The 27890-nt window shown below is 33.6% G+C and overlaps 1 protein-coding gene across 2 annotated transcripts; it reads left to right on the top strand.

Moving 5' to 3' along the window:
* The first annotated feature begins 406 nt into the window (after nt 1-406).
* Nucleotides 407-26655, top strand: LOC132757734 (lysosomal proton-coupled steroid conjugate and bile acid symporter SLC46A3-like). Of its 2 annotated transcripts, none has more exons than XM_060749119.1 (7): nt 407-560; nt 7345-7431; nt 12125-12210; nt 14041-15460; nt 15967-16050; nt 18245-18401; nt 25476-26655. In XM_060749119.1, exons 4-7 carry the CDS (start codon nt 14206-14208, stop codon nt 25564-25566), a joined length of 1587 nt encoding a protein of 528 aa, XP_060605102.1. In that variant the 5' UTR covers nt 407-560; nt 7345-7431; nt 12125-12210; nt 14041-14205; the 3' UTR covers nt 25567-26655. The 2 variants fall into 2 exon arrangements, with proteins under 2 accessions (XP_060605102.1, XP_060605101.1); XM_060749118.1 differs by having other exon boundaries at nt 7345-7479.
* Nucleotides 26656-27890: the final 1235 nt, after the last annotated feature.

The following is a 27890-nucleotide window of genomic DNA, read 5'->3' as shown; positions in this document are numbered from 1 at the left end:
GATAAGTAAGTCGAAATTTCGAGTTAGTAACTCGAAATTTCGAGTTAATAAAAAACATACACCTGGCACTAATGCTCTTCCGTACATATTGCTGCATTTCCCAGCAATTTTTTACTTGTTTTTTAAAAGTGCTCGCTGTAGAAAAGGATAAAGCTGGAACATACGATACGTACATCCCAGGATAAAGTGATGCAGACTTGCTCACAGAGTGGATTTCGAGACTGAAAAATCATTTCAACACTTTGAAGGAGGAAAATCCGGAGTTCAACGGAAAAGACCGAGAAGACGCGAATCTGCAATCGCAAACTTTTCGTCCCTTTCCGTCACATTCGGAACTGCCTCGGCTATTATCTATGTCCTTATCCGAAGACTGACGGAAAGGGCCGAGTAGTTGCGATTGGTGTGGCGTGTCCGAAGACTGACGGAACGGGCCGAGTAGAAGTTTGACGAAAATGACCGAAAAGTTGCGATTAAATTGTAAACAATAACTCTACCCGTCGAAGTTTGTTTACAGTTTACGCTTCCGCAGCATGTCGTCGTGGGAAAATGGCATGGTTGAGGTAAGTTAACATACAGTATACACAATATGTAGCACATGTCAATAATTGTATACAACTTTTTAATTATTAATTTAGTCCAACTAATTGTACTGCGCGACGAGATATTGTGCTATTTTCGTGTCTGGGCAATATCTCGCCTCTACAAAGCGAGATTCTGCCCCAGAACGAAAATATCTCAGAATCAAGCTTTGGCACGTCAATATTTTTTGACTAATTATTGATTATGATCACCTCGGCCTTGCAGTAACTTGCCAATCGACCCACAAATTAAACTGTAGTCCAACTAATGAGCTAGATCTAATTACACTTGTCAAAGAGACACCGAGGCGCTGTCTTTTTCCGACGGTTTGACAGTAAGAAAAAAGTCTGTAAAATGGTTCAAACCGTTCACGCCGAATTCATTAGGCTAGTAAACTGTACGTAAAACATATACATGTAGATATATGAAAAGAAACATGCTATACTGTACTGTATACAATGTATTTATCAAGTACTTTCTTGTAAAGTTCTAGCCGTACGTGAGTCACATACGACTAGCCAGGACACATAACACTGTACAGTACGGCACTTTTCAAAATTATTTGGAAGTCGAAAATGCATGTTTTATTTTGTGTCTTTACATGAGGATTTTAATCAAGTCTTCGCATTTGTCCTAGTGTGTTCACTTTAATAAAGATGCTCCGCCATTTTGTAAAAAAAAATGAATGCGAACAAGCGTTGTATAATCTATTTTGATAAAAGTGTCAAAGTTGTATGTTATAAGTTATAACGTCCTTGATTTTCATGCTTATTGGCGACGCCGGTGAGCGGCGTCGTCTTTTATGGAATGCTTTTTATTTTTGCCTATGGAAGGAGCTGTTATTATTAGCAGTTAATTTCATGTTTGTGTTAATTATATTTATTTTGATTCGTAAAAATCAAGTAAACAAATATGTTGTTATATTTGTATTTAATAACTTTATATAAAAAGCATGTGCATTGTGATATTATTTTCACGAAATTGCAGGCTCTGATTAACAGCTTGTCCCTTTGTTTTATTGTGATTTGTTGTTTTATTTGTATGAAAGATGGATTGTTAAATCATTTTTGTTAATTAAGCACATATGGATCGAATAAATAATGATTGGAGGGGAATAAATTATTAAATAAATAAATAAGTAAATAAAAAGAATACTGAAAAAAAAAATGGTGAAAAGCAAAATTAATTTAATACAGTATAGATAATTTTAAATATCCAACATAAAAGCACAATCAATTAATAAGCCTTAATTAAGGCAAACTTTCCCTTAATGATGGACAAACTTCTATACAGTCGGTAATTGACGCAATTATCAGAGCCTAACAACAATTAATTATTTTCGGCATTTTTTTCTTTTATTTGAAAATTGAACTAAATGAACAAAAAAATATCAACGTATTGTAAACGATTTCAATTGATGTTATTTAACTGCAACCAAACACTATTTTTTCTCGACGTCTTGAGATGACAAAAATATCTACTGTATTCGTATACTTTCTTTACTGTAGCCAACAAGGCGATTAATCTCTAAAAAGTTAACATACGAAGACAATTGTTGTGTCTTGTACAAATCCTCGCTTAAAGTCATAAAATGACATATGCATTATCGACTTCCATATATTTTTGAAAAGTGCCGTACGGCTAGCCAATACAGTGTGTCCTGGCTAGTCGTACGTGACTCACGTACGGCTAGAACTTTTGGCTAGCCGTACGGGCCCGTACGGCTAGCCACTTCCAACTTCCTACTTTCTTTTATCATATAAAACTAAAAGAGTGGTCTCCAGATTTTCATTAATCTTATTAATTTAAAAAAGTATATATCCTTACAATTTATGTATGGGCACCATGCGATCATAAAAAAACCCATTATATTTAATTTCAAAACTCAATAATCAGATAATATCTGTAAAACGAAACAAAAAAATGTCCGTGTTCTGATTTAAAGCACAGGACCCCCATTTTAACAAAATATTCCTAGCGTGTGTACTATCACGGCTGTCGGGGCAGCGTTTTTGACAGGCGATTATTTTAATTTATATACAATAGTGTTATATGTTATAAAACTTGGGGAGAAAAAAGATCAATATTTATATTGCATTTACATGCCTTAATTATATTTAGTCAGGAACTTAGTTCCAAGGCCTTCGTTATAAATATTACCAAAACTCTTTGAAACCCTAGAAAAAAAATTTAATTCGTATTTACAAATTATTATTTCGTAATTACGAAATAACATTCGTTTTTACGAATTAATATTTCGTAAAAATGAATTAATAAATTTTGTAATTACAAATTATTATTTTGTAAAACGAATTAATATTTCGTAAAAGTATTTCGTATTTACGAATTATTATTTGGTAAGAGCAAATTAAGTTCCGGTAAATACATGTAAGTGTGGAAAATTTCACCTTAAGGGCTCTGTAGATATACCCTATATAGGTTTCATGAAATATCATTAACGATTGGCCAAACTTTGACCAAACCATCTGAAAGCATTTATAAAGACTGCTAAATTTAAACAGTTTGAGATATTACAGCTGAACAGTCCCTATACACATATCAATACAATTCAGCCGTTTTTAAACCGCTAGTTTGTTGTGATTTAACGTCCCATTTTAAAATTTATTACACCAATGGAAAGCTTCAATGGATCTTAGCTCCGTCAGAGTAAATACTTCAACACATCTTTTGACACCAAAGTATTTAACTTTTAAACCTACCAGATGATACATACCATTTCAGTGAGATACGAAACCGGTTTATCTGTACTCGCAAACTGATAACAAGTAAAATGGTTTCCTGCGGGGAACATTTTTAATGATATAAAGATATTTCATTTAACTAAACGTTTGCATCAGGAATATAGTTGACAATAATTGATCAATATAGAAGAAGGTCTTTGGTGACTGGTGACCGTTGAAGACCGGAGAAGGTCGAACATAAAACAATTATTTATTTTAAGAAAATTATTAAATAGGCCTACCATTTTATGAATGATTCCGAGCAAAAAAAAGTAAACACACAAGTTTACGCTTAAAATATCTCTATTCATTAGATGCCACTACGTATATTTTAATCTTGTAGATTTTCAGTATAAAAAATTTATTGTTTGTAAAATTTGAGATAGATATTAAAGAAACATTGATAATTTTCAAACACATCATTCAAGTTTTTTCCACCTTAAACGGTAAATAATTATAGAAAAATAGAAATGTCACATACCGTATAAGTACTTATTTCTGCGGGCTTAAAATTCTGCGATTTTGGTTAAAATAAGGGTTTTTTAATTTCTGCGTATCTTATTTCTGCGGTGTCATCATTCTCGCATTGATGTTTTTAATTTCTGCGTTTTAATTTAGCTATTTTTACAAAATGAACCGATACAAACAGACAACATTTCAAGATATGTTGATGTAACATGTATATTACTTCCGGTAAACATGCAGACGACTTATAATGTGTGTTCATCGTGATCACCATGTATCGGTATATAAAATATGATAAACAAGATCAACAAGAAAAGGCGGCGTTCAATGAACAAAACGTTAATAAAAAAAATCAACAACGTGCAATGACAACAATTAACTGTATATTGCACGTGTATAAATATGAAGTGTGAAAAAAAAACAATGGTAATATCGCACGTAGACACAATATATTGTACAAATACAAAAGGGCATGTTTATTACACCCGTCAAACTATAATAGTTTTATTTTTAAAATAAATCAAGCTTAGGGTGAGCGAAAATCATACAAACATGATATTTTTTTAAACAAAAAGAACAAGTAAAGTTACTTTTGTTTCTAATATTTTATTCATGACGGATACATAAAGAAAAATTATTCCCACCTACAAAAGCTGATAACGGTACATGGTAATGTAATTATACAATACAGGTAGTTGACATATTCCGACATACATGTAGACATAGCGAAAGGCTTAATTTTCTGCGGTTTTTAAATCTGCGGTGTCGTTATAAACCGCAGAAATAGCAGAAATAAAGTTCCCGCAGAAAAAAGTACTTATACGGTAATAGTGTTTTGTTCTTAATGAGGTGCAATTCGGACTAATTCCCTAGAGGTAAATCCGTAACGTACCGGCAGACGGTATTTAGCTAGGTTTTCGAAAATGTCAATTAACCAATCATGTACGGTTTACAGATCACATGCTCCACCATGTACCGAAAACAGGTCACGTGCTCCTCCATGCCTCAAAAGTTAAACGCGTACCAATACCCTGCGGTCTCCAGACCGCAGGGAATAATAGCCTGTCTGCTTGTTCGGAAATTGTTTATCCGTGTATTCCTAATCCTATATACGCAGAGCAAGTTTGTAACACTGTGAAGATGTAGAAAGTGAATGGAAGGAAAGTTAAGCTGTCGTTATCGTTTCTATAAAAGGCCTTTACCTGGGTACCTGTTATCCATATTTATATACTTGTATCTATTGACACTTTTGCCAAGAACAGTTACTGTAGTAAACTTGGTATTTGCCACTTTTAACAATTTTTTGTTCATCTTTTGTGGCATAAAAGTTTTGGATCAGAACTGTATTGAAATATTACTATAATAACACACATTGGTTTAACCTTGTTTTAATTAATTTGCATATCCCCTTTTCACAATTCTTTTTGTCCGAAAATGGAAATACTAAATTTTCTGTTACTGTTTTTTTTCCCTTACAATGATACAAACATAAAAGGAATAATAGGTTTTTTTTCTGTTTTTGGACCTAAACTATCAAAATAACCATTACCATGCCCAGTGTGCCCTGGTGGTATACAACTTTTCCCTTATTCACCACTTTGGTAAAATTTAAGAAAGAAATGAAGAAATTAGTTGAGTTTAAAGATTTGAATTAAGCAGTTTATTTATCTGCCACATGCAGAAAATGACATCAAAGTCACATGGTATGGGCACACTGTTTTATATTTAAGTCATAGCTATGATCTTTTCAAACTCCCTGCTATGACAAACAGGTATATATATATATGGGTACCACTATATATAATAGGGTATCACTGTTTATCAATCAATGTATAGGTATTGGTTTGAACGGCAAATCATGTATTGTTCTTCCATTCCCCTTATAAGTCTTCCTTGCACAAACTCAGCAATGTTTAAGGCCCATTATGCCCAAGAGATGCAATTATTTTTTATTTCTTTAAAGCTTTTTGTGCCCCCCACTTTAGTGGCGGGCATTTATATTTACCCTTGTCCGTCCATCCGTCCTTCTGTCCGTACAAACCAGAGCTACATTATGGGGTTTGGTCTATTGTTCTCATAACAATAGATGTCTTTGATGTCATACATTCCATTTCTCTCGTGGGGTTATTTTATGCATTGTGGGGTTAAAAAGAACCAAAGAAATAACAAAAGAAAAACCCATAATGTAGCTCTGGTAAGAACGTACGTCCTTCCGTCCATCCGTCCTCTTTTGTGTCGCACGTAACTCAAAAAGTATTTGACCTAGAGTCATGAAACTTTACAGGAATGTTGATCAGCATGTGTAGTTGTGCACCTGGGTATTTTCGTCTGGATATTTTTAGAGTTATTGCACATTTCTAGTTATTTTTGGTGTCCTGTTACAGGAAGTCAAAATACTACTTTGTTCAGAATTTGCTACTTTTATGATAAACAATATCACATTCAACTCTACTTTCTTCATGTGTAAACCATCTTAGACCATTTTTAAAGCATTATAAAACTCATGTTTTAAAGTTAACAAATATATTATAATTAAGTGAAACCTGCGAAATTTGTGTAATGGACATCCAGAACAATCCATTCTGTTAAGGAAAAATTTTAAAGCCTCAGCAGACAAATAAAATATATATGATGATAAGTTAAATATTATCATACAAATAACATAAAAGATATAACATATTATGTCATAATGGAACATGAAAAAGAAAAAAATATGAATTTACATGTGAAGCAGGACGCCCAGTCCCGGCAGATACATGCTAATTTCTATGAACACTTAAAATGTATTAAAATTCTAAAATATTGTGAAGTGAGCAAAGAAAATATTTTATTTACACAATGCAAACAGCACTTACAACCCTGGTGTAAATTACCAAAAAGAGGTCAAAGTGTCAAAAAATAGCCTTTACTGTGTTAGTCACGTAGTAGAAATATGGTGATAATACTCCACAATTAGTCATGAATTGCACACAACATGGAAATTATTACTTATATCTTAAACTTTTTACTTTTCTTAAAATGTCAGTACAATTTTCTGATGTTTGATTGGCCTGAAATATCTTGGCTCACATCTGGAGGCTGCGATGCAGCTTTAAAAGAGAAGAATATTTGGATTAATTGTTAATATACAGTGAATAAATGAATAATATAATAAAGATGAGGACTGTCTGAAATTAAAGTTATAAAAAACATTCACAACATTGTGTGCTCCTAAATGATATTTGTTGTGAAGAAGTTATTGACAATTTTTTTTTATTATGAACATAGATGTGAGTGTGAGGGCTTTTGAAATATTTGTCAATCTGTATAAAAGACTTGAGTGTTATATATATACATTTGTTTGGTTATTGAGCATACATCATCATCCAGCGGGTGAGTATAAATTGGAGAGTATAAGGTTTATTCTATATGAAATTATGTATTGTTGGTATATAATAAAAATAATTATACATTTCCTTTTAATTGAAGTAGCATTGTGTCACGTCCATTTGAAGTAGTATAATGTATTTGTGTAATTGTTAATTACATGTGCATGTATAATTATGTTTATTTCATTCAGACAGGAAGTTATCCTGAATAACAAACACACGTGACTGGTTCACATGGTGTTGACTAATTGTGACTGGATGTGACTTAGGTTCACAAGGTAATGACTGGATTGTATTGTTACAAAGGCAGGCTGAAACTTGTACATGTAAGTGGTCATGCATTTACCATAAACTAACCATGATCCTGCAATTTGTATAATGAATTTGCCCAGCTTTGCATTTGGAACAGTTCCTTCTAATTTTAAGGTATTTGATGTATAATGAGCACTTTTTAAAAGGCATTTAAAACTTTTTATAAGTATAAACTATAAATACCAATAAACTGTACTATATTCTAAATACATGTACCAACAATTACCATCTTGTTTGAAAAATATTGACAATTCAATGAAGTTTAATTTTTGTATCAGTTTTATACAACAAAAAAAATATGTTTTTATTATCTGGAGAAAAGTACTTGTTATTTTACATCAAATAAGAAGAGGGTGGGGTAAGTAAACCTGTCAGATTCTATATCAAAATAAAAAAAAATGAGCCATAAAATTAATAGAAAATACAATAATTTGAGCTATTAATAGTAAAATATAATAGAACCTGGTCAGACTGCTTGCATGGAAGTATCTTTGGGGGTTTAAGTCTTTCTCATATAAAAGTGGCATGGCTATAATTTCTAAATCTGGCCTCATTGTGGTAATGGGTAATTATGCTTGTACTCAAGGGTTAAATTTTGGATTTTTCAAAATTTAATTTAAGCTATAAGAAAATGATTCTATCATAAATTGGAAAGAAAGGATAGTGGGTTTTTAAGTTAATATGAACTTGGTCCTTATATCGTTCGATGGCCTAAAATCGTCCCTATCCAATAGTCAACACTGCAACTGTGTATGTCACAAAGTATAAACAAATTTTCGTTAAGAAAGAAAGCAGTTGAATATTTCAAACATCACAGTAAATTGATTGTAACTGCTAAATTTCATCAACATAGAATGCTTGTATGATTAGAAAACATAGTGTATCTAAACAAGCACTGTAAAATGCTTAGGGCAACGAATCATGGTCTCCTTTTGATATGTTATGATGCTCTATATTTCGGTCAAGTCCTTTTCCTAATTAACATTAAAAAAACATACACACACTGGCACAGAGGCTTACATCTCTTAGAACATAAGTAGATTTGAAGTGTTATTCAGAAACTAACAATTTTAATTTGGCAGTCTTAAGAACTTAAGTTAATGTAAATACTTAAAGATCGTGGTTTGATGGTAAACCTAAATAACATCATAACATAACCAAAACTAGAAATGTGTCATCATGCCACAGATGCCCCTGCATGCAGCCAAAATTTCAGATGTAATAATATTTAGTTCCAAATTTGTTTGCACAAATTATTTTTTCATTTTAAGTTCAAAGCCCTTAAAACTTTTCAATGTTAACACAAACCATTTTCATACAATGGTCAAGGCACTGAAATTATTCAGTCTTAACCTTTTAAAAATAGCATATTGCATATTTGTAGCCAAAATAATGGCTACATACATTTCCACAAAAGTATGAGTGCTGAAACTGAAAGTTGAAAATTTTTCCAACATTCAGGAAAGAAAAGTTTGTCCAAAATCATTGAACCACGACCAAATTCAAACTTAAACTGCTTATTACTAAGATGTATCTATATTATTTTCTTAGTGAAAGGGACATAACTCTGCTAAAAAATCATCAAACCATGACCAAATTCCAACTTGACCTGCCCATTCCTTTGACATATCCATATGTCAAATTTGAGTTGACTATGTAACACTGTTGGGTAGATAATGAACAGAAACTGTAAATTTCATATTACTTTCAAAGTGAAAGGGGCATTACTCTGCCAAAAATTCATTGAACCATGACCAAATTCGAACTTGGCCTGGGCATTCCAAAAACATATCCATATGTCAATTTTGAGTTGAATGTGTTGTACCGTTGGGGAGATAATGAACGCAAACTGAAAATTTCATTTTTTTTTCAAAGTGAAAGGGGCATAACTCTGCCAAAAATTATTGAACCATGACCAAATTTGAACTTGACCTGCGCATTCCTTTGACGTATCCATATGTCAAGTTTTGAGTTGAATGTGTTGTACTGTTGGGAAGATAATGAACGGAAACTGAAAATTTCATATTGTTTTCAAAGTAAAAGGGGCATAACTCTGCCAAAAATCATCGAACCATGACCAAATTCGAACTTGACCTGTATTTTCTCATGACATATCCATATGTCAAGTTTGAGTTGAATGTGCTGTACCTTTGGGGAGATAATGAACGGAAACTGAAAATTTCATATTATTTTCAATGTAAAAGGGGCATAACTCTGCCAAAAATCATCGAACCATGACCAAATTCGAACTTGACCTGTATTTTCTCATGACATATCCATATGTCAAATTTGAGTTGAATGTGTGCAACCGTTCTTAAAATAATGAACGGAAACTGATGATGACAGAATGATGAAAGGACGGAAGGACGGAACAGGGTAACACTACATGCCCCGGCCATTACATGGCAGGGCATAAAAAAAGTGTGGCATAAGCATAACTTGACTAAGCATAGCATAAACATAGCATAGCATAAAAAATAGTGTAACATAACAAAAATAGCGTGGCATATGAATAACATAGGCATAACAATGATAGAATTGCATTGCATAATATAACACAACACATCTGTTTAAAAATATAACAGCACATAAGATAATCTCACTACTTAAATGCCAGTATTGTCCATCTGTAAATTTTATTTTTAAAACTTAAAAAAAAAGTTTGCATTTAGTGTCCTATATTTTACTGTATGTTGAACCTGATGACCTAAATATTGTTCTAAAATTTGACTTATTTGTTTATATACATGAACATGTACATAATGGTGAAAACATTTGCATTAATGAAGTATTCATGAGGTACGGTATGTAACTTAAAAACAGATACAAATGTTAAACTAAAGATAAATCTGGTTAATGGCAAATGTTAATGAAAATGGATGTACTCATGTATGTATTTATTAAAATTGGATGAAAGTTACTGTTTAGATCTTCATCCATATTGTTTTTCATACTGGTGTGTAAGATCTGTCATAAATTGTCAATTTTAGTTCAGTTTTAGGAAAATGGGAACTGATGAAAAGTGTGGTATTGTTTGTAAGTTTACTCAAATTTAGGAAAATAGATTTTTTATAAGAAAGAAAGTGGGTACAAAATTTTAATGTATTTAAATTTTGAGATATTCCTAACGGTAAATTGATTTATTTGATATGACAGAGTGGAGGTTGTATAAATGTTTATTACAATAAAACACAACATAACAATTAAGAAAAACAACAATGAAAAAACAATTTGTATGATCTAAGAGTACCAGAATGATATTTTTAGGGCATAGATAGGATGTATAGAAAAATATGAGCAGATCCTGTAGGTTTGAATCCTGCCAGGGACTTTGGAAGCTTTCATGTGAGGAAACTATCCAGCTAGCTTACGGAACATCGGTGGTTCTACTCAGGTGCCTGCTTGTGCCTGAAATAATGCACAATCTCAGGCACCTCAGATGTCTTCAACCACAAATAACAGGATAATGGTCATATGACCTCTTTGTACCAAAAAAATAAATAACAATCATCATAAACAACAACTTGAAGTATCAGACTTATGAATATATAGGAAAAAAAATTCTTATTTATTAATGACTAATGTTTTTATGACTTATTTTATGCTACAGGAAACACTTGATATTTTCCTATTCATTAAATAAACAAGTAGGAAAAAACCTGGTGTTTTATTTTCTTTAATTAAGTTGTTTTGTATTGTGGCAAGACTAATTGCTTATCGTTATGGTATATCCACTTTAGTAACATTATATTATTATTCTAATTGTTGGTTAAGACTCCTATAATTGTTACATAATACTCCTTACAAATGTGTACAGTTATAAACCTTGGTATTTTGTTGAATATCTATTGGAGATAGTCAGAGTTATAGCCCTCTTTTGGAGTTATTGCCCTTGATAAAGCAAGATAAAAGCATTCTTATTCTTTGGTAGCAAAAGTTTTTGCTGTTGTTATATGTAGAACCAGAAACGTAGTTGCTATGCTTCAGGGCTGCAGATTACATGCGTATTTGCGTAATTACCCAATTAAAATGTAAAAAAACGCAATAGAAATAATAACTAAGGGTAAGAAAAAGTAAATGAATTCTTATTTATGCAAACTTGATAGATAGATAGATAGATACTTAGTTTGAATTTTAAGACGTAAGCTTAACACCATACATCAGGCAGATCATACTGTTGCAGACTGTTTTAACCTTTAAATTATATCAGGCAGCTTGGAAATCTCCAAGGCCAATAAACAATAGTGATAAGTAGCTTTTTTATTACTATACAAAACATACAACAGTCTACAATGAGGGTCAGAAATTTTGGGTAAGATACATGAACTCGTGCTTTAAAACCCAAATTGGATAGAGGGTAGGGTAAAAAATACAGAAATAACTCTAAGAAAATAGAAAAAACCCAAAAGATAAAAAAACAAGGGGTAATCACCCAATATAATTCTGTAACCCTGTATGCTTATTCAAATGCACCAGTCGTTCAACGTAATTTTTGGTTACAACATATTGGAATTTGGAGACATCTATGTCCTTAGTGTGGAAATTTGTCTAGTTCATACAATTATCACTGGTTTTTGATGAACTATCTATAGATTTTTATGTAATTGTTATAGAAGTTTTTGCCATATATACCGGTAATATTCTATTTTTTTTTCACAGGGTCAGAATGAACAAATAGAAGAGGATAATTGATGATCCAGTTTATTGTGGTTCAGTGGTAGGAAATCATTTCTTTCAAAGTGCTGGTGAGATTTAATGATTTCAAATGGATTGGTCTACCTTAGAGTGGATTGGTCTACCTCAAAATTGATTGGTCTACCTTAAAGTTGATTGGTCTACCTTAAAGTGGATTGATCTACTTTAAAGTGGATTGGTCTACCTTAAAGTAGATTGGTATACCTTAAAGTTGATTGGTCTACCTTAAAGTGGATTGATCTACTTTAAAGTGGATTGGTCTACTTTAAAGTGGATTGGATTACTTTAAAGTAGATTGGTCTACCTTAAAGTGGATTTGTCTACCTTAAAGTGGATTGGTCTACCTTAAAGTGGATTGGTCTACCTTAAAGTGGATAGGTCTACCTTAAAGTGGATTGATCTACCTTAAAGTAGATTGGTCTACCTTAAAGTGTATGGGTCTACCTTAAAGTGGATTGGTCTACCTTAAAGTGGATTGGTCTACCTTAAAGTGGATAGGTCTACCTTAAAGTAGATTGGTCTACCTTAAAGTTGATTGGTCTACCTTAAAGTTGATTGGTCTACCTTAAAGTGGATTGGATTACTTTAAAGTAGAAGTTTTAAGTGATATACTGAGTATGAACATTTAAATATGATGAATTATAGTAATCTAGTGTAGAAAAATATTATTATCTTTTTTCATATCATATGACTATAAGGTATATTGGATCATGTTGAACAACATTCATATGTAATTGTTCAATAGTTAAATGTTAAGTCTGATATTAAATAATATCAACATAATTATTTATAGTAACACAGACCTTCAATTATAGACCAGTTCACTTTAATTTATTTATTAGCTGATTCATCATTAGTATTGATGTCTGTTGCTGGTTAGTGGATTTCTCAATAATATATGCATTAACAGTTCATAGGAACCAGTCGATTGGTCATCACCAAACCTATTCATTTATTCCTTCTAAAAATCTTGAACCATTCAAAGTTCTACATGGAACTTATCATAAGAGCAATGAAAGTTTGTCATATAATATGTACACAGATCTGCAATTGATTAAAAATTATGTATTCTTGACAGCTTAAATTAAGTTTTTTTTGATAATATATGATCAGTACATGTGCTGGGATTGACAAATTTTACATTTTATTTGGATTTTAAAGGCGTTTTGAGTTCCACACCCCAAGTGTCTGAGGTAATTCAGTCATCAGTTTTAACCTCTAGCCTACCGCCACTGAAAATGTATCCCTTTGTTACCAATTTTTAAAACCAGGCCAGCCTGTACATCAGCCTGAACCTAGTAATATTGTTGGCTTACTTACTGTAAATTTTCATCTTGACATCCCCAAATATTGATTAAACAGTTCCAAAAACAGAAGCTAGGCAAGTCCATTTTAGAAAATAAGTAATAAAAGTAAGCTGTTGCTAGGTTTCTCAAGACGTTATATGCTAATTAATGTTAATGTAATTACCAGCAATCATAAGTAGGGCATCCGTAATTGAGTGGTTTAGGTCGTTGACTTTAAACCACTCTCCCATCACTGCTGTTTGTTCAAATCCTGACAGGGACTTTATCCAAGTATAGCTTACAGAACTTCAGTGGTTCTACACATGTTGCCGTTTATGCCTGAAATAATACACGGAAGGGCACCTGATGTCTTCCTCCGCTAGTAAAGCTGGCTAAGTCATCACATGACCTATATTGTGTTGGTGCGACCTAAAAGCTAACAAAAAATAAACAAATGAAAAACCAGTATTCATAAACAGGTCCATGAGTTTTTTTTACCAAGCAGTTTTTTCATTGAATATTTCAGTTAAATTCCTTTCAGAACAGAATCTTTATTTTAATATTGAGATATTATATTTTGTTTTTATGTTTCAGGTAAATGGGGAAAAGGATTTCTCCAGTATGATCAAAGACATTGTATCACATTATATTATACTCCAAAATGAAGTGCAATATTTGTAATGTAGAGACACCTACAATCAGAATGCCACATCATTAAAGTGTAATCTGTTTACCTTACCAGAGAAAACGGGAATCAACATGGAGGGGCAGGGTGATAACCGTATCCATGGCAGCAGTGAGGACACACCTCTTCTTGTAGAAGAGACTGGTTCAGGAACTGTAACTGGGACAGAACATTGTCAGGAGGAAGTTAATCATACATCGGGATTCACTTTGAAACATTTAATGATTGTTCCTATGTGTGCCTGTTATTTTATCGCCGGATGCATTTACTTGTATATTTTCCCTCAGTACATTCAAAAGGTGATGGAGAATAGTGACGTGAAGGATTTTCCGCACAAAATTTCACCACATGTTCCACATGTTATTTTTTCCCAACGTAATTATGTTTTTCAATCTCAGGAACAGACAATTTCCGATGGGTGCTCTAATGTGAACAAGTCTGACGAGGCGTACAAGAAGTTTGACCACATTCAACAGGAAACTGCCAAATGGATTATTTATTTCAACATATCAGCGCTAATACCGGCAATGTTCGCAAATTTGATCTGGGCATCTTTTTCTGATGTGCTTGGACGGAAATTTGCGATGTTCCTATGCTTGGCTGCGATGACAATACGTTTAACTATTTTCACATTTGTTGTATACTTCAAATTAAGTCTAGTCTATGCGTTAATCGGCAATTTTATCGATGGACTGGCCGGGTCTTACACTAGTCTCTATGCTATACTGTTTTCATATGTGTCTGATATTACGTGTACCGGAAAACAACGAACCATAGCAATAGTCGTCGTAGAACTTGTGATTGGGCTTTCATTTACGGCCTCATCTATAGTATCCGGACATTTGATAGATCAGTTTGGCTTTTTTTATCCGTCGATGGTAAATTCTATCATATCTGCAGTAGGGATTTTGATACTTCTATTTCTAGTTCCAGAAACTATGCAACGCAATCAAACAGAGCGACAAAGACCGACTGTCTGGAAAAGTTTGGCGGAATCTTTTAGATTCTATTTTTGTGATGGAACAAAAATTAAGCGTGTAAAATATGTTTTATTAATGCTTTCATTCTTCTTCATGGGTATACCAGCAATGAGTAGGATGTCTATAGAAGTACTATATCAGTTAGGTCGACCATTCTGTTGGTCGCCAACAAAAATAGGCTGGTTCGGGGCCATCAAGATGATTGTGGCGTCGTTATTTGGCATCGGAAGTACTTATATATTTAAACGTTGTGTGGCAGATGATACGATTGCCTTCTATAGTTTGATTCTAACTGCCGCTGGCTACGTGGTGGAGGGATTGGCAAAGACTGATTTTGCCTTATATAGCGGTATGTTGCAAAATATTCTATATGTTTTGCCTTACATTGAATGAAAGTTATTCAAATGCAGGCATAATTCAATTGGAATTTAATTGATTTTGAATAGTTGCTGTATATTGTCAGCCTTGTAGGAAGCTGTTATGATAGCTTAATTGAATATAATGGATGAAATTTATCATTTTTAAACATATCAATAAATACCAATCCAAATATGTTATACATATATTTCTATTATATCTACATGAAACTGTACAATTATAGTGAAGGTTTTTTAGTATAATTTAATGTTTAGCAAGAGCTGTTTGAAACCGCACTTAACTTGAACCATTAAAATGGGCCATTTAAGTTAGTTGTCAGAAGTTGCTCAAATCCCTTTGCTTCTGTCATGTCAATTGTTTATACACCTAGAAGGTAGAAGTATAGTATTTGTATTATCCTTCAATTTGTCTGTTCTACATGTATGTGTTTAAATACTGAAGGCTAATTAGTTTGACAACAAATTCTTCTATTTACAGTAACTGTGATAGCTGCACCTTCTGGCCTACCATTCCCAATGATTAGAAGTTTGATGTCATGCCTTACTCCTGCTGATAAACAAGGTATTATATTCCACCAAAATTGTCATCCTTATTGTCGTATTAGCTATTGTCAGCCTTGAAGTAAACTGTTCTATATATATTGTCAGCCTTGAAGTAAACTGTTTTATAGATATTATCAGCCTTGAACTAAAGTGTATGATACATATTGTCAGCCTTGAAGTAAACTGTATGGTAGCTATTGTCAGCCTTGTAGTAAACTGTATCATAATTATATATTGTGAGCCTTGAAGTAAACTGTATGATTGGTAAATTCAACCTTCTAGTAAACTGTATGGGAGATATTGTCAGAAGTAGACTGTAACTATGATAGCTGTTGTCAGCCTTGTAGTAAACTGTATGATTGATATTGTCAGCCTTGTAGTAAACTGTATGGTAGATATTGTCGGAAGTAAACTGTATGATATACATTGTCAGCCTTGTAGTAAACTGTATCATATATATTGTCAGCCTTGAGGTAAACTGTATGGTAGCTATTGTCAGCCTTGTAGTAAACTGTATCATAATTATATATTGTGAGCCTTGAAGTAAACTGTATGATTGGTAAATTCAGCCTTGTAGTAAACTGTATGGGAGATATTGTCAGAAGTAAACTGTATGATAGATATTGTCAGTCTTGAAGTAAACTGTATGGTAGATATTGTCAGCCTTGTAGTAAACTGTATGATAGATATTGTCAGCCTTGAAGTAAACTGTATGGTAGATATTGTCAGCCTTGAAGTCAACTGTATGGTAGATATTGTCAGCCTTGAAGTCAACTGTATGGTCAGCCTTGTAGTAAACTGTATGATAGATATTGTCAGCCTTGAAGCAAAATGTATGATAGATATTGTCAGCCTTGAAGCAAAATGTATGATAGATATTGTCAGCCTTGAAGTAAACTGTATGATAGATATTGTCAGCCTTGAAGTAAACTGTATGATAGATATTGTCAGCCTTGAAGTAAACTGTATGATAGATATTGTCAGCCTTGAAGTAAACTGTATGGTAGATATTGTCAGCCTTGAAGTAAACTGTATGGTAGATATTGTCAGCCTTGAAGTAAACTGTATGATAGATATTGTCAGCCTTGAAGTAAACTGTATGATAGATATTGTCAGCCTTGAAGCAAAATGTATTATAGATATTGTCAGCCTCGAAGTAAACTGTATGATAGATATTGTCAGCCTTGATGTAAACTGTATGTTAGCTATTGTCAGCCTTGTAGTAAACTGTATGATAGATATTATCAGCCTTGAAGTTAAACTGTATCAAAACAAAAAAAAATGAATAAATAATACAAACAAATAAAATAAGATTAAAACAAAAAAAATTATTTTATAAATAAATACTATCGGGAGCGCGGGGGGGGCGGGTGTGGCGGGGGTGGCGGGGGGGGGGGGTCGGGGGCGGTGGGAGGGGGGCGGGGTGGATGGGGGTGGGGACGGGGTCCACAATCGCCCCCGGCAGGGGGCTGGTCGAAGGGGGGCGGTGTGCGCGGGCGGTACGAACTCGCGGAAGGTCGGGTGGGGGGAGTGGCGGGGGTGTCGCAGCGCCCTGAGCCGGTAGGGGTGGGGTCACGATCTTCATACGGGGGTGGGGGGCGGTGGCGGGGGGGGTGCGGTAGGGGCGTGGGTGCTGGTAGGCTGGGGTGTGGTGCCTGCGGTCTCCGCCCCGCCGCGGGCGGTAAATTCAGCCTTATATAGTAAACTATATGGTAGATATTGTCAGCCTTGTAGTAATATATGATAGATATGTCAGCCTTATATTGTTCTTTTATCTAAAAGAAATGCACCTTCACATACGATGTATATTAAAATCTGATCCAGTTTGATCTAATTCATGATGTTGGTTTGTTTAATTATATTTCAGGCCTATTATTTTGTTTACTTACAGGTGCTATTTTTGGAAGTTATTTTTCAGGCATGTTATTTTGTTTACTTACAGGTGCTATTTATGGACATTATTTTTCAGGCCTGTTATTTTGTTTATTTACTGGTGCTATCTTTGGACGTTATTTTCCAGGCTAGTTATTTTGTTTACTTACATGTGCTATTTATTGATTCATGCTATTTTTGGGCGTTGTCAGGCCCATATAATTTTTGTTTACTTACAGGTGCTATTTTTGCACATTATTTTTCAGGCCTGTTATTTTGTTTACTTACAGGTGCTTTTTTTTGACGTTATTTTTCAGGCCTGTTATTTTGTTTACTTACAGGTGCTATTTTTGCAAGTATTGGTTTTGTAGAGACATTGTGTTCATTGATTGGCTCTGTTAGCACGAATGCCGTGTATGCAGCAACGTTGACTATAATGAACGGCTTTGTTTTTCTCCTGATGGCAGGATTGACCGTTATAGGAGCACTCTTCTTATTGTAAGTAAAATGAGTCGCGTCATGACAAAACCAACATAATGCGTTTGCGACCAGCATGGATCCAGACCAGGCTGCGCATCCGCCCAGTCTGATCAGGATCCATGCTGTTCGCTTACAAACCCTATTACAAGTAGAGAAACTGATAGCAACAGCATGGATCCTGATCAGACTGCGTGGATGCACAGGCTGGTCTGGATCCATGCTGGTCGCAAACGCACTATGTTGGTTTTGTCATGATGCAGCTAAAATTTTCATTGGCATAATAATTTGGGTTTTAAATCCATGTCTTCTGTTAAGAAGTAAAAGTGATGTATAAAGTTCCAGTAACAACTTCTCATTAATAGGTAATAGTTTTAGCTTGATTACACCCTATTGGATACGCTGTCTATTTTTCATATAACATGCTGGAATTCGCTTAGAAATGCATTATGTATTACAAAATATGTTTGTTTACAGCAAGTTAACATATTATTTGATTTAATTATGATTTCCACAATTCATAAAACAGTAGTGATTTAATAACAAACCCGGGTGTAGATTTTCCGAGGTTTATAAAAAAAAACATGGAAACTGCTTCAAAAACCTTGGAAATAAACCAGTTTTACAAGGGTTTTTTTTATTTCCGAGTTTTTTTTTAAAACCTTGGAAACTTTATCCAAGGTTTTTGTATAAAAATCCTTGGAAATAAAGAAGACCTTGGAAACTATCTCGGAATTAAACACTCTGCCAAAAATCAGCTCGGAAAAAGCTTGGAAATAAGAACTTTGTCATTTTTTTGCTCGGAAAAGAACTTAGAAAATTTACGTAAAATTAGTTGGAAACACTTTGCCAATATTTAGCTTGGAAATGACCTTGGAAAATTGAACTTAACTAAATTTCATCTCGGAAAATGTTAAGGCATAATCATGATTTAACTTATAATGGGCATCAAAAGCAATAATCAACAGTTAAAGCTGCAGATTTACTCAAACCAAGATAACAACCCGGCTGTAGATTGCCCATGGATATTTTCTAATTCATGGTCAGAGCAAACAATTGTCCATGGTTAGTCCATGCAAGACAGCATGGAAAGGAGGGATTTAGTCCAGGGAATCAATTTTTAATATGGACATTGTCAATGGCCAACTTCCTTTTCAATAAATTTGTACTTTAATTTTCTGAAAGCAATTTAATTGGGAGGAATCAATTAAAAAATTTAAGTGTGAAAACATGGAAAAGTTAAATACAATGTAAATTCCTTGCTCCCATAAAATACCTTTTATTAATGGCTATAAAGGTATTGTAACTAATCATAATAAGATAAAGATTATTCAAATAACTGATGATCAGAAAGACTTTAAAAAAATAATTTTTATTTCCATATTTTTTTTTTTTATTATATATAATTATTGTTACTAGATATCTTCTCCATTTTTAAGAATAGATAAAAGAGCAAAACTATAATACAAAAAGAAACAATCAGTCTTTATGTCTATTAGTTTCCAAATGCACCAGTATTTTTCCTGCAGTTTCTTTCTATATATAGACTTAACTTAAGGTTTCTTAACAGTCTGTAAGCAACACTGAAATAAGAATGCTATTAATCTTTAATATATGTTTTTATGCCATATAAAATAGTATATTCTACTAAGCTGTTTTGAAGTCTGTGACATACATTCAGATTTACAATTTACTCTGCAATTAGTTTATGTGTACAACAACATAAATAGTTATTAATTGTCCTTTTAATATATAATAATGTACAATTAATGTGTGAAATATGTATGCTTGATAATTTTCTTAAAATTAGAATAAATAAAATACTGCATCCACTAAGATTTTCACACACAGAATATATAAACACACCGATCAGATAAACTAATGGCACCCCAGGTAGTTCCCTTTATCTATGCATGATCAATCTTCTCATTGGGCATTCTGGGATAGACCAGATTGTTCCATGTGATTATTCAGGGGGAGTCTGGGTTTTTGTACTTCCAAATCAATCAGTCTAAAATGACACTGCAACTGTGATTCTCTTTCAAGAACTTATTATAATTTTCAAGTTTTACTTTTATTTATCATTTGATATACTTGTACCTTCAATAAATGTAAAAATAAAATGATGATGGCTTGATATTTTGGGATCACCCCTGTTTCACATTATTATTGCCCCTTCAGTTATACTGTTGAAAAATTTGAATCTCAGACATTAATGGTTCAAGTGGTTATAGTTGGAAATAGTGCAAACCTGGATTTATTTTAAGCAATTTTGGAGATATCTTGTTTTTAATGTTAGGGAGCATATTTTTGGAATTTTCAAAGAAAACATTAATATCTAAGTGTTGACAAGATTCAGGAAATGTTTGGTTGTTGTAATTGAACCTAAAGATCAATGACCTGAGACAGGAAGATAAACAAAAGAAACATGATAGTAAAAAGGTTCAGGTAAATAATTTTAGATACATTTATGCATAAAATCTGTTGTTGTTTTTTCAAATCAGTATTAAATACAAACTATTTTAGATCTATATTTTTAACCTAAATGTAAGCTAGTTTAAATACAAGTGTTTAGAGGATATTTTATGAGTATAAATGCTGTTTGTCTATGATTGTATTGAACAAGATGAGTGCATGAAACTATGATGACATTATTTATAAACTTTCATCTATTATTTGAATCTACAAATTTTTAATTACAGAGTCAGTTTGAAAGCAAGTTTGCAGAACTGTTCCAAACTACAAGAAGATGGCAATCCAGCTTTGCTGTGTTTTATTGGCGTCCGCGCCGAAGCGCGGCGCCTTTTATGTAATGAAATCAGATTTTGTGAAAGGGCGACAGCAACTTCTCGAGCCTTTTATAGTTGTTTATAATAAAAGCCGATCATTCCGATCGGTATGAGGGTGCTTGATTATCATAGTATAAAACAGAGGAATATACTGGAATGTCATTGGCATTGGCACCTTCTTTAAGGAAGCCAACTGTAGACCAGGAAAGGCTTCAAGGAAATTATACTACAGTATGTTTTTGTTTTAAAACTAGGTTTTGAAAGTTACAATTTGAAATTTGAATGAATGAAGTTTTCTGGAACTGGTTTTTTATTGATACTTTGTTGGAAATGCTGTTAATGTTACATGATGACTCTCCAGCTTTATTGATGCAGATGTCACTTTGAGCAGACAGATACAATTAGTGTAGGCAATCCGAATCACCTTTTGAAAAGCGTTATTTTTTGCAATATTTTTAGAGTGCTTTAGGTTGTATTGTAACATCCAGTATGACATAATCTAAAATAACAGTTACAGACATCGTTTCTTTTCTAAACATCGCAGAATTGTCACACTGCTTAAGCCTAGGTCACAAATAAGAAAATGCCGTCGGGCGGCGTCTGTTTCTCCAAAAAATCGCAATATCGGCCGGCGTCCGTCCGGCGGCAGTGACTATCAGACGGCAGCAGCTGAAAATTTGCTCATCGGGCAGACGCCTTCGAGTTTTAAGTAATACTTAAAAGCTAACAGCTGCCGGACGATAATTTTTGGAGTCACTGAAGTATAAATATCATCGAGCGGGCGGCGACCGGGCGATGATTTTTTGATCTGGCGATTTTTTGTTCTACTAAAACAGCGTCGGATTTAAAAGGCGTCCGGGGCGGACATAGGCCGGGCCCCCGCCCGGTGCCTGAATAGAGACAAGTAGTCAAACGATTATCGCCCGGTACCCGGACGATTCATGTACAGGCACCGGGCGGTCATCGTTTCGTCATCCGCGCGACCGGGCTGCTTGTGTTTGTTGTAATTTCAGCTTGAAGAAGTTGTAATTGCCATCAAAAATATATTTTGTGAATTTCTTTTGAATACTAGTAAACATGAATTTTTTCTTCAATGTCCATGCGAATGTCTGATTGATTTTCGCCTTCTACGGCCTCCATACTGGCCGTTGGTGACTCGTTGTCAACAACACGGACCAACTCATTGGCCTTCCCCTTGGCTTTGGCAGCTGACCTTCTTTGCTGGCATAATTACAACTGGCTTGATTTATCTAGGATGTCATTAAATGTAAAGTCATTGTCACCCGGTGCCCCGCGTCTGGCAACCGTGCGATTCACTTTTAAATCGCACAGGCGCTGTACGAACATCGGGCGGCGACCGCCTGATCCGTTCAATTCTTTCTGTAAAATCCACTCGGCAAAAAATCGCCCGTCGACTGTTTCATTTATGACCACGCAAGGTATCAGATTTAAAATCGCCCGGCATCCACGACATCAAAAAATCTGCCGATTTTATAAAAATCGTTTAATTGGACGGCGCCCGTTGTATTTGTGACCTAGGCATAACCAAAGTTTTCTTGAAATCCTGACACTTAAAGTACTGATGAAGAAAAAATAGAAATCAACATGAAAAAAATTAAATTCACAATTTTCAAAAACAGTAGACAAACATTTAAAAGTAACTACAGAAAAAGGTCATTTGGAAAATATTAAAGCCTTCATTTTAAACAAAGGTTCTTAACCAACTTGTCATTCAAGTAGTTTTGGATCACTCAAAAGATGTATTTCTTTTCACAAAAGTGCTGATTTTTTAAAACAATATATATCAATAGTGAACTGATATTTATGTCTATGGAAACATTAGGAACATATCATTTTGTTTTTATTGATTAATAAAAAAGAAATTAAATGATGTAATTCTGATTGCCTACACATACTGTACTGTCCTGAGTATAACCACATGTGTTCCTTAATCCTGGTCTAGATAGCTCCCTCAGAGGGTAGAAGCCCATCCTGGCTTCAGGAGTCAAAAATACAATGTTGTAAGGCAAGTAGTTTGAAGTCTTTTGATCCTGACCACATGGAGAGGGAAGCGCCCAGTGGTGATTTTATATTTAACTGTTTTCTAACTTCTTTCATGGCTATATTTACTTGATTTATTTCCAGGAATTGTATCCTGGAGCCGCATTTTTCACATGTTGACCCCTGTGATGGTGAGGAAAAAACTAAGGGACACTTTAAAATCATGAAGAGTGAACAGGAATCCAATAGATAGATATTTGAAATATATTTAAATATAGCCGGATACCAAAAAAAAATTATAACTGAACATTTGATTGTAATATTTACCCATTAAAGACTATAACTAACTTAACTTTTCATTTGTAGTGCATTACTATTTTACTTCACACTGACATTTAAATGTTTCAGTGAGTATTTGATCATTTTTTGTTCTGTATATTTATAAAGAAGTTTCTTAATTCCTTAAAAAGGACATTATAATTGCTCTTTTAGATATATTTTCATTGGATGTTATTTTTCTGATTTTCCATGGATATTCTAGAAATTTCCAAGGTTTTTGCTTAAATAAACCTTTGGAAAATTCTCTGATGCCCTTAAGTAAGAAAATCCTCGAAAAATATTTACAGTATTCCTAGTTGTGAGAAACTTTCGAGGTTTTCATTTAAAAAACCTTGGAAAACAAACCACAGAAACACTTTAAAAATCCTCTTGGAAATCGTTCCAAGACTCCGAGGTCACTCAGTTTCCAAGGTTTTCTAAAAAAAAATCCTCGGAAATTATTTTTACGAGGTTTTATTTTCTGAAATCCTTGGAAATTGTTCCAATACTCCGAGGCTCATACTTTTTTACGAGGTTTTTTTAAAAAAAACTCGGGAAATTTTTTTTAACAAGGTTTTTCACCCTCTCCATATTTTTCCAAGGTTTTTTATAATAGCAAAGTTTTGCATTTTCTTGTTCCAATACTCCGAGGTTTTTTTCCAAGGATTTTGAGCCAAAAACCTTGGAAAATCTACACCCGGGAAGGTTTCTTTGTATCTCTATCTTGACCATTTTACTTGTAGAGATATTTATCAAAGTAAAACGATCTTTAACATATCCATTGACCTCTTTAGTAAATCTTTTTAATGTGTATTTTATTTTATTGAAATTTTTCACAGTTCCCTGTATGACTATAAAAACATAAATATTTGCAGTTAACTCAGTGTGTGTTGAATAGCATTTTAAAGTTTCTTATAGGCCATATTTCAGCATGTAACTTTTCAACACTGCATGAAGTATTATGCAATTTTTTCCAAAAAATTATCTTGATTTGTAACAGACAAAGGGAAATAATAAAAATTACAAGATTTGGCTTTCTATAAAACAGTTATAAGAAGTTTATAATTACCATGTTCTTGATACAATGTGAATATACATCCAAATGTCACAGTTTTAAATATTTTAAGGTGCCTCTGGGGCTAAGTAGTTATACCCCTGAGGGATTTGAATTATTTCATGAGATGGAGCTTTCTTGCATATTAGATAGAATTATCTACTGTTTCCACTAGTGCTAGGAAACCCTGTCTTTAATACATCAATTGTGTTAGACAAGTTGTGTGTTTTAAATAATGTCCTACATGCGCACCTTTCATGAATGAATTACATTCTTATGATGACATCATTTGCTGTTATGATTAAAGTTGTAAATTCAAAGGCTGCTATAAGAAAAAGTGGTAAATGAAAACATTGGTTTTCATAATTTCATTTATTGTCATATCCAAGAAAAAGAATCAAACACAGGCTGTTGTCACAGACAGGAAAATTTAGCTTTTGGGTAACTGTTAAGCCAAAACTCGGCAGCCAGTGTAAGATCCTTAAAATCCTAACAGCTTGCTGAAGGTTGAAAGTTCTACTCGGGTGCCTTTCTGTCCCTGAAATGATGTAAGGGGGTCTTCCTTTACAGGTGAAAGTTGTATATTATAACTTTCTCAGTCAATGCTGCCCCTATTCCAAAATTATATGAGCCGCTTCACGACAAAACCCATATAATAGGCTTGCGACCAGCATGGCTCCAGACCAGCCTGCGCATCCGCACAGTCTTATCAGGATCCATGCTGTTCGCTTACCAACTCTATTACAAGTAGAGAAACTGATAGCAAACAGCACAGATCCTGATCAGACTGCACGGATGTGCTGGCTGGTCTGGATCCATGCTGGTCGCAAACGCACTATGTTGGTTTTGTCATGACGCGGCTCATATGTAAGGAAACACCAATCAATCAAAGATTTTAGTTTTTATCTTATTTTTGTTTGCTGTTTTTTTTAGGGCATTTATGGTTGTCCAGAGGAAGAACAAAGAGGGATCAGCTGAAACTGTAATTTTTGTCAACCCAGATATAGCTAGTACAGAAGATTGATTATCCTGAAACAATTACTTCAGATGGTTGTAGACTATGATATCGCTTCTCCATTTTGATGTCATCTCTGAAATAAAAAACCGAAATAACTACACCAAATGGTTGACAACTTTGAAATATCTACACCAAATAGTTGACAACTTTGAAATATTTACACCAAATGGTTGACAACTCTGAAATAACTACACCAAATGGTTGACAACTCTGAAATAACTATACCAAATGGTTGACAACTCTGAAATAACTACACCAAATGGTTGACAACTCTGAAATAACTACACCAAATGGTTGACAACTCCGAAACAACTACACCAAATAGTTGACAACTCTGAATACACCAAATGGTTGACAACTCTGAAACAACTACACCAAATGGTTGACAACTCCGAAACAACTACACCAAATGGTTGACAACTCTGAATACACCAAATGGTTGACAACTCTGAAATAACTACACCAAATGGTTGACAACTCTGAAATAACTACACCAAATGGTTAACAACTCTGAAATAAGTACACCAAATGGTTGACAACTCTAAAACAACTACACCAAATGGTTGACAACTCTGAAACATCTACACCAAACGGTTGACAACTCTGAATACACCAAATGGTTGACAACTCTGAAATAACTACACCAAATGGTTGACAACTCTGAAATAACTACACCAAATGGTTAACAACTCTGAAATAAGTACACCAAATGGTTGACAACTCTGAAACATCTACACCAAACGGTTGACAACTCTAAAATAAGTTTCTGGGAAGAAGAGACATGGCAATTAATCTTTTACACGAATATGAATTAATATATGTACAATAATATACTATGATTTCTCATTATTATATGTATCATTGTTTTATGAAAACCTTGAAGGAACTTTACTGAGGTCCAATAGCCTAAAACATGAAATTTGAATTTTTTTACATTAATCAACTGGAGCACTAAAACAGAAAGATTCGTGAAAGATAATTAAGATATATACTCAGAATTAAATGGAAAATCGTATGTCTGTGCTTTCCTTAGCCCTATTTGTGTGAAAGGTGTTGCAAAGCATTCCAATTTTGCGTTATTTTTCACAGAATATTTATTCTGGAAAAATAGAGTGAGCGATTGATATGAAATTTTGCTTACAACTTATTGGTTTAGACTAAAATTAAATGGAACATTTATCTTGACAAATTAATTCCAGTCCCCTCATGTCAAAAAATCACAGTGGAGTCTCTTTAAAACATGCCTGTGTTTTCTTGAGTGAACATACATGTTTCATGTTAATGGGATACTAAGTGTTTTTTATAAATGCCCTAGGATTACTTGAACTGTTGAAATCATAATTTCACAATTATAAGATATGCAGTTTTATTTCATCCCGTTGTTAAAGTGACAAATAACAAGTATTATGTTCATAGAATATCGAATGTATGTTTCTTCTGTCTTTTTCACAGTTTACTAATGTGTAATTTATGATTCTGTGATGTTAATTTATTTTCTTGTGATGATACAATCTTTAATCCATTTACACCTTACTATTTTTATTTTTGATGTATTATTTGTTAGTTTTGCACTCTGGCATGTATTTTGATGTGTTCAGTAAGAGGTTTCGAGGAAGACAAAATGTTGCCTTGTCAGCATTTTGTCTGAGAGTAATGATTCATATACTCTTGCATATCAGACAGGATTATCTACTGTAAACATTGGTGCTATAAAAAACCTGTCCTTTGCCCCTCAAGAAAGACAATTTGAGTGACGTCATTCCCACGCTTTTTATTAACAAATTTTGTTCATAGGATGTCGACTTTTTTTCCAATATGACTGAAGTTGTAAATTTATATGCTACTATTAGAAAAAAGTGATACATGAAAATATTAGTTTTCATAATTTCTTACCAAAATATGACTAATTTTTGATATGCAAGAAAAAGAAAAAAAACCAGCTGTTGTCATAGACAGGAATGAATATCTAGCTCTCGGTTAACTGTTTAGTGGAAACTCGGCTGAGCATTGCTATGGCCGTAAACAGTTACACCAGAGCTAAATATTTCTGGTCTGTAAGGGTAATGGGTGTAAGATCCTTGTAATATTACCTCTGTAGTAAAAAGGCTACGTGTACCATCATTCAATTGTTGCAGTATATTTGTCTTAAGGGCATGGACTGAAACGAAGGGTATAAAAGGCATTTAACAACTAATTATGTACCAAGTGCTTTATACTAATCAAACTTAAGTCATGTTTTAGAGACATAGGGCCACTACTTTTTATATTTTTAAGCTCACCTGAGCACAAAGGTCTACAAGCTTGAGCTTTTGTTATATGATGATGTTTGT

Source organism: Ruditapes philippinarum, unplaced genomic scaffold, assembly GCF_026571515.1.
Source record: "Ruditapes philippinarum isolate M1 unplaced genomic scaffold, ASM2657151v2 ctg790_1_1_1_1, whole genome shotgun sequence".
Classification (NCBI taxonomy): Eukaryota; Metazoa; Mollusca; class Bivalvia; order Venerida; family Veneridae; genus Ruditapes; species Ruditapes philippinarum.
This window is presented reverse-complemented; position numbering and strand designations above follow the sequence as displayed.

Bases quoted from the DNA above. Each gene is read 5' to 3' on its own strand.
- LOC132757734 (XM_060749119.1), top strand. From the start codon at position 14,206: ATGGAGGGGCAGGGTGATAACCGTATCCATGGCAGCAGTGAGGACACA. The intron at 15,461-15,966 runs GTATGTTGCAAA...TTCTATTTACAG, and splicing joins TGATTTTGCCTTATATAGCG to TAACTGTGATAGCTGCACCT. The intron at 16,051-18,244 runs GTATTATATTCC...GTTTACTTACAG, and splicing joins TACTCCTGCTGATAAACAAG to GTGCTATTTTTGCAAGTATT.